Source organism: Callithrix jacchus, chromosome 13 (genome assembly GCF_049354715.1).
Source record: "Callithrix jacchus isolate 240 chromosome 13, calJac240_pri, whole genome shotgun sequence".
NCBI classification, from domain to species: Eukaryota; Metazoa; Chordata; class Mammalia; order Primates; family Cebidae; genus Callithrix; species Callithrix jacchus.
In genome coordinates, this window is record NC_133514.1 from 31844371 (window position 1) to 31858359 (window position 13989).

The 13989-nt window shown below is 45.8% G+C and overlaps 1 protein-coding gene across 1 annotated transcript in view; it reads right to left on the bottom strand.

Annotated features, from left to right (window-relative positions):
- The window catches only part of GSR (glutathione-disulfide reductase), a 61185-nt gene that overhangs the window by 14558 nt on the left and 32638 nt on the right, over positions 1 to 13989 (bottom strand). Inside the window, 4 exon segments of the mRNA NM_001185045.1 lie at positions 1491 to 1577; positions 6083 to 6182; positions 9778 to 9832; positions 13133 to 13280. Of these exon segments, the coding sequence (NP_001171974.1) occupies positions 1491 to 1577; positions 6083 to 6182; positions 9778 to 9832; positions 13133 to 13280 (390 nt within the window).

The following is a 13989-nucleotide window of genomic DNA, read 5'->3' on the forward strand; positions in this document are numbered from 1 at the left end:
CAGATCACTTGAGGCCAGGAGTTCAAGACCAGCCTGGCCAACATGGTGAAACCCCATCTTTACTAAAAAAAAATACAAAAATTAGCTGGCCATGGTGGCAGGTGCCTGTAATACCAGCTGAGGCAGAAGAATTGCTTGAACCTGGGAGGTGGAGGTTGCAGTGAGCTCTGACTGGGCCACTGCATTCCATCCAGCCTGGGCAGCAGAGCGAGACCCTATCTCAAAAAAAAAAAAAAAAAAAGATAGGCAAAGCACAGTGGCTCACGCCTGTAATCCCAACAACTTGGGAGGCTGAGGTGAGCGGATCACTTGAGGTCAGGAGTTCAAGACCAGCCTGGCCAACATGGCAAAACTCGATCTCACTAAACATACAAAAATTAGTCAGACATGGTGGGGTATGCCTGTAATCCAAGCTACTCAGGAGGGTAAGGCAGGAGAATCCCTTGAACCTGGGAGGCGGAGGTTGCAGTGAGGCAAGATGGCATCACTGCATTCCAGCCTGGGCAGCAGAGCAAGACTACCTCAAAAAAATAAATAAACCAAAAAAAAGAAAGATAAAAATTAGATTCTATAACATTTCCTGAAAATAAATATAAATCTTAAAAAAAGGATGTGTAATAAGGCATGTGAGCACGAAAATCAAAGTTTTAAAATCCAAATTTAAAAAATCAGGAGCCAGGTGCTAGGGCTCACACCTGTAATCCTAACAACTTTGGGAGGCCAAAGTGGGTGGGTGGATCACTTCAGCTCAGGAGTTCAACACCAGGTTGGCCAACATGGCAAAACTCTATCTCTACAAAAAAATCCAAAAAAATTAGCCAGGTGTGGTCACAGTTCCTGTATTCCCAGCTACTTGGAGGAGGCAAAGGTGAGAGGACTGCTTGAGCTCAGGAGGTTGAGGTTGCAGTGGGCTGAGATGGCACCACTGTACTCCAGCCTGGGTGACAAAGGGTGACAAAGTGAGACACTGTCTCAAAAGGAAAAAAAAAGATCAAAGTTCATCTAAATTCAACTGCCAGGTTTCCTTCTTTCTTTTTTTTTTTTGAAATGGAGTCTGGCTCTGTAGCCCAGGTTGGAGTGCCATGGCACGACCTTGGGTCACTGCAACCTCCGCCTTGTGGGTTCGTGATTCTGTTGCCTCAGCCTCCTGAGTAGCTGGGATTACAGCCGCCTACTACCACATGTCTGGCTAAATTTTGTATTTCTAGTAGAGATGGGGTTTTGCCATACTGGCCAGGCTGGTCTAGAACTCCTGAATTCAAGTGATCCGCCTGCCTTGGCCTCCCAAAGTGCTGGGATTACAAGCTAAGCCACCACACCTGGCCAAAATACAGCTTCTCAGGAGGAAGGAAATGATCGGGAGTACTCTAAAGGTGGACTATATGGACTGGGTAGACACAGTATTTGTGTTTTAAACTAACTGGGTGAAGCCACAGGTAGAAAGTGTGACTGACTGTGGGCCATGTGCGTGCCTGGGCTTGGCACCCTACCTGGGAGAACTTCAGCACCTCCACACCAGCGTTCTCCAGCTCCTCCGTGCAGTTGGTGCTGATCATTGAATCAAAACTTCTAAGTACCTGTGTATCAACATAGGGAGGGGTAATGGGAGAGGAAGAAAACTTACATGAAGACACACTACAAACTTGGGAAGGAAACTTCAGCATTATCACCCCTCTAATTATTTCCTCTTTATCTGTGGCCATATTGGGAGTGGAGTTTCAATAAATTCCCAGTTTTCCTAAATCACCACCGTCTGCGATACAACTTCACCAACTCCTGTCCTACAGTTAAATGAACAGTCATTGTCCATTGTCTCCTCCCAAAGCATGCTTCTTTTTTCCTTTAATTCCAGGCAACAGAAATTCTCTTTCCACTTTTCATATCTCAGGGTCTGCTTTCCCTCTGATATGATTGAAGGGAAGGTTCACTAGCAAAATCTTGTCTAGCCATAAATCTCAATAGCCATAAATCTCAGGATCACCCATGTGGAGTTCAGCTGGGAGGTCATGTGTTAGTCACAGAGGAGTTCTTTTTTTTTTTTTTTTTTTTTTTAAGATGGAGTCTTGCTCTGTTGCCAGGCTGGAGTGCAGTAGCATGATCTCAGCTCACTGCAACCTCCACCTCTCAGGTTCAAATGATTCCCCTGCCTCAGCCTCCAGAGTAGCTAAGACTACAGGCACATGCCACCATGCCCAGGTAATTTTTTGTATTATTTAGAGAGACGGGGTTTCACCATGTTGGCCAGGATGGTCTCGATCTAGCCAACATGGTGAAACCCCGTGATCTGCCTGTCTTGGCCTCCCAAAGTGCCAGGATTACAGCTGTGAGCCCCCAAGCCTGGCCTTTTTTTTTTTTTTTGAGATGGAGTCTTGCTCTGCCACCCAGGCTAGAGTGCAGTGGTGCCATCTCAGCCTACTGCAACCTCCACCTCCCAGGTTCCAGTGATTCTCCTGCCTCAGCCTTCTAAGTAGCTGGGATTACAGGTACCCACCATCATCCCTGGCTAATTTCTGTATTTTTAGTAGAGACAGGGTTTCGCCATGTTGGCCAGGCTGGTCTCAAACTCCTGACCTCAGGTGATCCACCCACCTCAGCCTCCCAAAGTGCTGGGATTACAGGCGTGAGCCACCATGCCTGGCCACAGAGTAGCACTAAAATGGAGTTAACACTGGGACAGGAAAAAGAGGGAGAATAAACTTGGTGTATTCAGGATGGGAGATGGCAGGAAGCCCAAGCAGATGTGGCTCTCTGCAGAGTGACCAGTTGTACAGATGCAGGAATTATTCCCTCTATTGACAGATTGCCGCAGTTTATTTACTTATTTACATATAAATTCAAGCTACTGACTCCTTGGCCTTTCCCCATCCTTCTAATTTGCTAGATATATTCTAGCAAAACAATACCTATGAAAAAATATTATTCAGGACATAAATCTCCTGGAGCTAATTAGATAATCAGTTTCAAAGCCACAGAGAAAGTTTCTTGAGACACATACTGCCTAGGATTCTCAGAATCCCCGGTTTCCCTCCATTTGTTCACATAAGGATTAGAATCAAAGCATGTTGGTAGTCAGGGATCTGATCAATTCTGTCCCTGCAGAACTAGGCCCCAAAGGCATTACATGTCTTGCCCAAGTCACATATTTGTTAGAGACAGTCAGCTGCTCAGGCTAGAGTACAGTGGCACAATCTTTGTTCACTGCAGCCTTAACCTCCTGGATTCAAATGATTCTCCCACCTCACCCTCCCAAGTAGCTGGAACTACAGGCATGTAACACTACGCCTGGTTATTTTTAAGTTTTTTGTTTGTTTGTGAGACACAGTCTCGCTCTGTCACCCAGGCTGCAGCGCGGTGGCATAATCTCGGCTCACTGCAACCTCTGCCTCCTGGGTTCAAGCGATTCTTCTGCCTCAGTCTCCTGAGTAGCTGGGATTACAGGCACATGCCACCACACCCAGCTAATTTTTGTGTTTTTAGTAGAGACGGGGTATCACTATATTGGCCAGGCTTGTCTTGAACTCCTGACCTTGTGATCCACCGGTCTCAGCCTACCAAAGTGCTGGGATTACAGGCGTGAGCCACCTCGCTCAGCCTATTTTTAAATTTCTTTGTAGTAGAGATGGAGTCTCACTATGTTGTCCAGATTGATCTTGAACTCCTCCCTGCCACTTGGGAGGCTGAGGCAAGAGGATAGCTTGAGGCCAGGAGTTCGAGACCAGCCTGGGCAAAATAGTGAGACCTCATCTCTAAAACTATATAAAAATCAGTCAGGTGGTGCAGGCCTGTAATCCCAAGCACTTTGGGAAACCAAGGTGGGCACATCACTTGAGCTCAGGAGTTCAAGACCAGCCTGGGCAACATGTAAAACCTCACTGGGTGTGGTGGCATGCTCCTGTAGTCCTAGCTATTTGGGAGGCTGGGGTGGGAAGATAACTTGAGCCGATCAGATTGAGGCTGCAATGAGCTATGATGCACTTCTGCACTCAAGCCTGGGCAACAGAGTGAGAGAACCTGCCTCAAAAAAAAAAAAAAAAGCCCAGGCATAGTGGCTCACATCTGTAATCCCAGCACTTTAGGAGGCCAAGGTGGGCAGATCATAAAGTCAAGAGACCAAGAGCATCCTGGCCAACATGGTGAAATCTCATCTCTGCTAAAAATACAAAAATCAGCTGGGTATGGTGGCACACGCCTGTAGTCCCAGCTACTCAGGAGGCAGACAGGAGAATCGCTTGAACCAAGGAGGCGGAGGTTGCAGTGAGCTAAGATTGTGCCACTGCACTCCAACCTGGGTGACAAAAGCGAAACTGTTTCAAAAAAAACAGGGCATGGTAGCCCACATCTGTAGCCTCAGCTACTCAGGAGGTTGGGGCAGGAAAATCCTATGAGCTCAGGGGGCAGCAGTGAGCTATCATCACTCCACTTTTTTACTCCAGCCTGGGTGACATAAAAAGACTCTGTCCCTTAAAAAAAAAGAAGTTCAAGTGTATGATCTACAAGATTCCCTTACTGCAAGCTTGTTCAACCTGCAGCCCGCAGCCCATTTGCGAACCAGGATGACTTTGAGTGTATGAATGTGGCCCAACACAAATTCGTATGTTTTTTTTTTTTTTTAGATGGAGTCTCGCTCTGTCACCCAGGCTGGAGTGCAGTGGTGCAATCTCGGCTTACTGCAACCTCTGACTCCCAGGGGTCAAGCGATTTTCCTGCCTCATCCTCCTGAGTAGCTGAAAATACAGGCGCCCGCTACCATGCCTGGTTATTTTTTGTATTTTTAGTAGAGATGGGGCTTCACCATGTTGGCCAGGCTGGTCTCCAACTCCTAACCTTGTGATCTGCCCGCCTCAGCCTCCCAAAGTGCTAGGATTACAGGAATGAGCCACTGTGCCTGGCCTATTTCTTAAAATGCTATGAGATTTTTTTTGCAGTTTTTTTGTTTTTTTGAGACGGAATCTTGCTCTGTTACCCAGGCTGGAATGCAGTGGTGTGACGCTGGCTCACTGCAACCTCTGCCTCCTGGGTTCATGCAATCCTTGTGCCTCAGCCTCTCCTGCCTCACTGCCAGAGTAGCTGAAAATACAGGTGCCCACCACTACACCTGGATAACTTTTGTATTTTTAGTAGAGATGGGGCTTCACCGTGTTGGCCAGTCTGGTCTCCAACTCCTGACCACAAGTGATCTGCCTGCCTTGGCCTCCCTAAGTGCTGGGAATTAGATGCATGAACCACTGTGCCCAGCCTGCAATTTTTTATTAACTCATCAGCTATTGTTTGTGTTAGTGTATTTTATATGTAGCCCAGGACAATTCTTCTTCCAGTGTGGCTCAGGGAAGCCAAAAGATTGGACATGCCTGCTTTAATGCAAAGAATTTAGTAAATTATTTGGAACAAGTGGTAACAATCTAACATTACTTGATCATATAAAATTGACTTCCAGAAATTAATAAATCAACCTGGCCAGATGCAGTGGTTCATGCCTGTAATCCCAGCACTTTGAGAGGCCAAGGTGGGCGGATCACCTGAGGTAGGGAGTTTAAGACCAGTCTGGCCAACATGGTGAAACCCCATCTCTACTAAAAATATAAAAATTAGCCAGGCATGGTGGTGGACGCCTTTAATCCCAGCTACTCAGGAGGCTGATGCATAGGAATCACTTGAGCCCAGGAAGTGGAGGTTGCAGTGAGCTGAGATGGTGCTGCTGTACTCCATCTTGCCCGGCTAAGGAAACAGAGTGAGATTCTGTCTCAAAAAAAAAAAAAAATTAATTAATTAACTAACCTAACAGTCTGTTTAATTTAGCTAATATTTATATTTAGGCACCCAGGTCTCCCTTACAGGGCATCTCATGACTATCTACCACTTAGTGATGAAAATACCAGCCAGTTCGACCAACTCGATTATCATCATCAACTAGCAACTGGGAGGGATATAGGCCAAATTCAGGTAACTTGGATACAGCACCATGTGAAACCAACCAACTGACCCCCACCTGCTTTGCACCCTAGTATTCAATGACAACATAAGAAAAAATTCTTCATTTTTAAAATTAACATCAAAGAAAGGGAAAAGAAAAGGTGGAATTTACCTTATCATGCCGTATCATCAGCGATGTCTTAGAACCCAGGGCTGAGAGGATCCCTGCTATCTCCACAGCAATGTAACCTGCACCAACAATGACGCTGCGGCTGAGATGCAAGCAGAGGGTTAGTATTTTAAAATAAACTAACTTTGGAATAATTTTATGTTTATAGAAAAGTTGCAAAGATAGTACAGAGATTTCCCTTATTATTCCCCTTGATCAGATTCCCCTAAAGTTAACATTTCACTTAACCAGGACACCTCTGTCAAAATAAGACATGCACGCCTGTAATCTTAGCACTTTGGGAGGCCGAGGTGGGGAGATCACAAGGTCAGGAGCTCGAGACCAGCCTGACCAACATGGTGAAACCCCATCTAATTTTTGTATTGTATTTTGTATTTTTAGTAGAGATGGGGTTTCACCACAGTGATGAAACCAGGCTGAGGCAGGAGAATTGCTTGCCTCCAGGAGGTAGAGGATGCAGTAAGCTCACAGCAACCTCCGCCTCCCAGGTTCAAGTGATTTTCGTGCCTTGGCCTTCTGAGTAGCTGGGATTACAGGCGCCCATCACCACACCTGGTTAATTTTGTATTTTTAGTAGAGATGGGGTTTCACCATGTTGGCCAGACTGGTCTCTAACTCCGGACCTTAACTGATCCGCCTGCCTAAGCCTCTCTAAGTGTGGGATTACAGGCGTGAGCCACCATGCCTGGCCAAGGAATTTCTTTTTTAATTTTAAAATTTGTGTGTAGAACCCAGATGTGGTAGCTCACGCCTGTAATCCCAGCACTTTGGGAGGCTGAGACTGGTGGATCACCTGAGGTCAGGAGTTCAAGACCAGCCTGACCAACGTGGTGAAACCTTGTCTCTACTGAAAATACAAAATTAGCTGGGCCTGGTGATGCATGCCTGTAATCTCACACTCTAGGCAGGCTGAGGCAGGAGAATCACTTGACCCCAGGAGGCAGAGGTTGCAGTGAGCTGAGATCACACCATTGCACTCCAGCCTGGACAACAACAGCAAAACTGCCTAAAAAGAAAAAGAAGAAGAAAACTGTGTGTAGAGTCAGGATCTCCCTTTGTTGCCCAGGCTGGTCTCGAACTCTTGGGTTCAAGCAATCCTCCGGCCTCAGCCTCCTGAGTAGCTAGGACTACTGGCACGTGCCACCACAGCCAGCTAATTTTTGTATTTTTTTTGCAGAGATTGGGTTGTGCTGTGTCACCCAAGTTGGTTTCAAACTCCTGGGCTCAAGCAATTTGCTCACCTTAGGCCTCCCAAAGTGCTAGCATTGCAGGCATGAGTCACCGTGCCTAGCATCCGGAACTGATCTTTCAGGCAGCTGAATCCCTAAAAGATTTCTCTTTACCTCGTTATGGCCCCAAGGCTACTCATGCCACAGTGTTCCACAGGGCTCATACTCTATCCAACCAGAAGCACCCTCAGAACAAAAACTAAATCATGCAATCTTCCCTACATTATTTACCCAATTATTTACTTAGTCACCAACACCCTAACAAAGATAAAGTAGACTTAAAAAGAAAAATCATGTATCAATTGTAAAATCATTTTCTTGTGTTTCAGAGTCTTTTGCTTATAACATGCATATATATAAATATTTTAAATCACTAATGAACCAATATCTAAGTGAAACTTCTTTGAGGGTGAGTCTGGAATGAAATTACATTATCCAAACAGGAGTCATAACTACATGTCTGACTACATCCTCACGTGTGTGATCTCATTCAACCCTAAATCAAACAATCACAGGGGAAGGAACGCTGTTCTCTAACACATTTCTGTGACCTGATAGCAAACGGAAAAAGACTGCAAGCTTTTCTTAGAACTCCTCCAAGTCAGAAGCCTGCCTGGTATCCTGGTCTGAATATCTTCATGGGACATTTTTTCCAGCCTACAGAACTGCAAAGTGGCTCCCTTGTCTTTTCTGAATTGCCTCATCCTGTCTGAACCGTCCATGACTCTGCGTGAATCAAAGTGAAGGCAGGCACATGGATTATCAGTCACTCTCCCTAAAAGCCTTTCTAAAAGCATAGGATTAGGACCTCAAACTGGATTATTAGCACAGCCCTTGAGGGAGCTGCAGAGTTGAGCAATATCAACTCCACAGTGAGTGCCACTCAGAAGATGAATGAAGGCCAGTCCCTGGGCCACGGTGTTGGGTCCCTCCACCTGTTCCCAGGCATCACCTCTTATCACAAGTGACAGGAGGATCCCCCTAAACCAGAAAGCCTGCAATGTACTGCAACTTCGCATCAGAGAAACAAACTTCCTCATGATCTCTTTCCCCTCTATGAATCTAAATCCATTCAGCATGGTGGCTCATGCTTGTGTTCCTACTGCTTTGGAAGGCCAAGATGGAAGGACTGCTTGAGGCCAGGGATTCTAGAGCAGCCTGGACAACAGAGCAAGACCCCATCTCTACAAAAATTAAAATTAAAAGTTAACCAGGTATGGTGGTACACATTTGTACTCTCAGCTACTCGGGAGGCTGAGGTGAAAGGATAACTTGAGCCCAAGAGCTCAAAGCTACAGCAAGCCATGATGGCGCCACTGCACTCCTGCCTGGGCAATGGAAAAGAACCTGTCTCTAAAAAAATAAAACTTTTTTCATTAAAAGAAAATCCACACTGAAGTTTGCTAAGGTTATTCAGACACATATAAAGAATAATGCCAGAAAATGTCTTCTTATGAACCTGACAGAGTCTTCCATCTACAGACACCCCACTGCAATAGCTGCTTTGAAAACCAGCTGTTCTTATTTTATTTACTTATTTGAGATGGAGTTTCGCTCTTGTTGCTCAGGTTGGAGTGCAGTGGCACGATCTCGGCTCACTGCAATCTCCACCTTCCAGGTTCAAGCAACTCTCCTGCCTCAGCCTCCAAAGTAGCTGGGATTACAGGTATGTGCCACCACACCCCGCTAATTTGGTATTTTTAGTAGAGACGGGTTTCTCCAGGTTGATCAGGGTGGTCTCCAACTCCTGACCTTAGGTGATCCGCCTGCCTTGGCTTCCCAAAGTGCTGGGATTACTGGCATGAGCCACCGTGCCTGGCTTATTTATTTTTTAAGATGGAGTCTCACTGTTGCCCAGGCTGGAGTGCGGTGGTGCAATCTTGTCTCATCATAACCTCCGCCTTGAGGGTTCAAGCAATTCTCCTGCCTCAGCTTCCCAAATAGCTAGGACTACAGGTCTGCATCACCATGTCCGGATAATTTTTGTATTTTTAGTAGAGACAGGGTTTTACCATGTTGTTCAGCCTGGTCTCAAACCCCTGACCTAAGGTGATCCCCCCGCTTCAGCCTCCCAAAGTGCTGGGATTACAGGCATGAGCCACCACATCTGGCCAAAACCAGCTATTCTATTCTAAAATACAAGCTACTTTAGACACATTCTTAACTGATGCTGTATCAAGGTGAAGAAAGAAGACAGTTTTAGGACTTTGCTATTCCATCTTCAGATTACCCTGCATTTGACTTTGGCCTCTGATTGAAAGCATGAAAGATTTCAGGATCTACTGAGGAATTCTAGGAATGAAATATACATGGTCGTGAAAAGAGCAGAGGTAAGAGAACAGAATTCAGGAAAGACTTACAATAAATTCTTGGGAGGGGAGGACGGAGAAAATCACCAAGAAAGACTGAGGGAGAATGAGTCACTGAGGTCCAGTCAGGATGGCTTACCTAGGCAATTCTTCCAACTCAAAAAATCCATCGCTGGTTATTCCTAAGCTGGCACCTATGTAAAAAAAGGCAAGATAGATCACACCAGACTGCTCTTTCTCTTGCAAAATAATCACAACATTTTATGCAAAAACCAAACACTTTCAGAGCCAACATACTCTCTGTTTTGACAAGTTTTGTTAAAGTCTCCACTTGGAAAGCTGCCAACCAAATCCTCCCTGAGTCAACATTTTTATTTTCTCTCTAGAAATAGAAGCCATGATGGCTAAATACCTTTTACATTTCTCTGAAGAATGAAAATCTCAGTGGTCATGAACAGACTCCCTGCTGGATCTGTCCACCCTCCCACCCTAAGAGTAGGCAGGAACCCTGAAGCTCAGCTCATTACATACGTGAACCACCATGCCCCGCCCGAAAAGCCAAGTTCCTATGTAGTTCAAAATCTACATGGCCCTTTCCTCTCTGCTTATTCTTTCAAAGGTTTCAACCTATATGGCATATACATTGAATTATAAGAGGTATAATCTATATAGTGAAATAAACATAGTGAAAAGCAGGTTGAAACCTTTGGATATAGGGTAGCAGGTCCTATCTTGCAGGAGTTCCAGATGCATTCTTCCAGCTTTGACCTTCTCCCCAGGTTGCAGTATCATGTGTCTACTTATCTCGCCACACAATTTTACTTTGGCTTCAAACTTAGTCCATTTAGAACTGAACCTTAATTTTATCTCCCAAATCGTATCTCTCTCAAGTTTACCACTTCAGTTACCACCTGCCTCTAATAATCCTGACAAAGCCTTGAGCTCTCAACTGCTGATTCCTTCTCTCAGTAGCCTCCCTACCCTCATTTCTCATCAGTTATTAAATATATTAGGTCGTCACGGTGGCTCATCCCTATAATCCCAGCACTTTGGGAGGCTGAGACGGCTGGATCGCCTGAGGTGAGGCGTTTGAGACCAGGCTGGTCAACATGGTGAAACTCCGTCTCTTGTAAAAATACAAAAAATTAGGCCAGGCGCGGTGGCTCAAGCCTGTAATCCCAGCACTTTGGGAGGCTGAGGCGGGTGGATCACGAGGTCAAGAGATCGAGACCATCCTGGTCAACATGGTGGAACCCCGTCTCTACTAAAAATACAAAAAATTAGCTGGGCATGGTGGCGCGTGCCTATAATCCCAGCTACTCGGGAGGCTGAGGCAGGAGAATTGCCTGAACCCAGGAGGTGGGAGGTTGTGGTGAGCCGAGATCGCGCCATTGCACTCCAGCCTGGGTAACAAGAGCGAAACTCCGTCTCAAAAAAAAAACAAAAAAAATACAAAAAATTAGCTGGGCATGGTGGTGGGTGCCTGCAGTCCCAGCTACTCAGGAGGCTGGGGCAGGAGAATCACTTGAACCCAGAAGGCGGAGGTTGTGGTGAGCCGAGATCGCACCATTGCACTCCAGCCTGGGCGACAAGAGTAAAACTCTGTTTCAAAAAAAACCAAACCAAATAAATAAATATATATATATTGCATTTTGGCCAGGTGCGATGGCTCATGCCTGTAATACCAGCACTTTGGGAGGCCAAGGTGGGCGGATCACCTGAGGTCAGGAGTTTAAGAACAGCCTGGACAATGTGGCAAAACCCCATCACTACTAAAAATACTAAACAAAAATTAGCTGGGCCTGCCTGTAGTGGTGGTGCCTGCCTATAGTCCCAGATACTGAGGAGACTGAGGCAGGATAATTGATTAAATCCAGGAGGTGGAGGTTCCCAGTGAGCCGGGATCATGCCACTGCACCCCGGCCTGGGTAACAGAGCAAGACTCTTGTCTCAAAGAAACCCTCAAGTTGGTCATGGATCTTATGAAGCCAATTCACAGAGAATACAAAAGATGTATAAACTATGTTCACCATCCACAAAGTCCTTATAATCTATCTGGGAAGAAAATCACAATGTTTCTTGTGAGAGAATAAAGAGGTATATGTTCATGATTCATCCCTGGGGCTAAGTCTGTGTATAAAATGCAAAGCAGGCAGGACATGGTGGCTCACACTGTAATCCCAGTACTTTGGGAGGCTGAGGTGGAAGGACTGCTTGAGCTCAGGAGTTTGAGACCAGCCTGAGCAACATAGCAAGACCTTGTCTCTACAAAAAAATTAAAAATTATCCAGGCATGCACTTGTAGTTCCTGGTCTTAGAGGTTTAGATGACTATGAGCAATCCTCCTGGTCAAGACCTTAGTGAGCTGTGATCGCACCACTGCACTCCAGCCTGGACAAAAGAGTAAGACCCTGTCTCAAAAAAATGAAAGAGGCCGGGTGCTGTGGCTCACACCTGTAATCCCAGAACTTTGGGAGGTCAAGGCGGGTGGATCACGAGGTCAAGAGATCGAGACCATCCTGGCCAACATGGTGAAACCCCGTCTCTAATAAAAAAATACAAAAATTAGCTGGGCGTGTGGCATGTGCCTGTAGTCCCAGCTACTTGGGAGGCTGAGGCAGAATTGCTTGAACCTGGGAGGCGGAGGTTGCAGTGAACCGAGATTGTGTCACTGCATGCCAGCCTGGCACCTGGCGACAGAGCAAGACTCTGTCTCAAAAAAATAAATAAATAAAATAAAATAATAAAATGCAAAAGCAGGCAGGACATTTGCATTATATTGCATATAACCATCTCTGAGATTCCTTACAGCTTTAATTTTCTACAATTCTCTACTTAAAAGAGAAAAATACCCACATAAAAGCATACTTAGCTACTTAGGCTACATCCTTACAAGATTTCTCTCTCCTGAACAAAACAATAAATACAGTAGATGTCTTATAAATAACAACCATCTGACAGACTGAGACTGGAAACAATGTATGCTAAGCTGAGAAGGAAAGAATGAGGCTTTCACTGATTTTTCTCCTTCTGTTACCTACAATATGTCTGAGCCTGAGGCCAAATGAAATCTCTTGGCCAGGCACAGTGGCCTATGATCCCAGCACTTTGGGAGGCCAAGGTTGGAGGATCACCTGAGGTCAGGAGTTCAAGACCAGCCTGGCCCCATCTCTACTAAAAATATAAAACTTAGCCAGGTGTGGTGATGGCATGCCTGTAGTCCCACCTACTCAGGAGGCTGAGGCAGAAGAATTGCTTGAACCCAGGAGGCAGAGGTTGCAGTGAGCCAAGATGGTGCTACTGCACTCCAGCTTGGGCAACGGCATCACTAGCTACCACTTAGCCAACTGGAGTTAGGTTCTGCAGAGACCTTCTATGGTGGCCTGGCTCCAAAGAGAGAACTGGTTTAGGCAGATCCCCTGGCATGGCTTCTCAGGTTGAAAGCAACGGTAAACTCCTGACTGCTGTTAATGAGTACCTGCTGTATGACTCACCAGGGATCTGGCTCTCATGAGGGCTGGAGGGCATACCACCTGTGGCGATCAGGATGTGAGGGGCGGTGTACTTTCTCCCACTGACTTCTATCGTGGGCTTGGTATCACTTGTGAATACTGCATGGCCATGGATGATTTCTATATGGGCCTAGAAAAGGAACCGTAATATTAGGCTGTTCTTAGAATAAAACCAAAGATACCTGCTGCAACTTATCAGAACCTTCATTTCTCTACCGAACATTTTGATCTTGGTTTGCGGATGCCAACACAATGCTCTGTTGTTTGAGTTTCTGTAAAACTGCTGACTGCTAAACTATACTTAGGAAAGGGGTTGCTATTAGATGCTGGAAGTATACATGAAATAGGCTGGGCACACCTGTAACCCTAGCACTTTGGGAGGCAGAGGTAGGTGGATAGCTCGAGCTCAGGAGTTCAAGACCAACCTGAAAAACATGATAAAACTGCATCTCTACTAAAAATACAAAAATTAGCCGGGCATGGTGGCAGACACCAGTAATCCCAGCTACTAAGAAGGCTGAGGCACGAGACTAGCTTGAATGTGGGAGGGGAGGTTGCAGTGAGCCGAGATCGTGCCACTGCACTCCAGCTTGGGTGACAGAGCCAAGACTCACTCTCTAAAATAAAAAATAAAAAAAAAGACTGATGTGTCTAGTCTGGAGGAGAGGTAGAAGGCTGAGAAAGACAACAGGATAAAGCTGAAATGAGTAGAGGCAAGAGAGGAATACTCTGGCCAAGGGAGGGAAATGCAATGCATGTGCTTTCGTAAAATGGGAAGAATACCACAGAAGTGCATGACACTGAAGTTCTATGCTGTGATGGTGAGAACTCAGACTCTC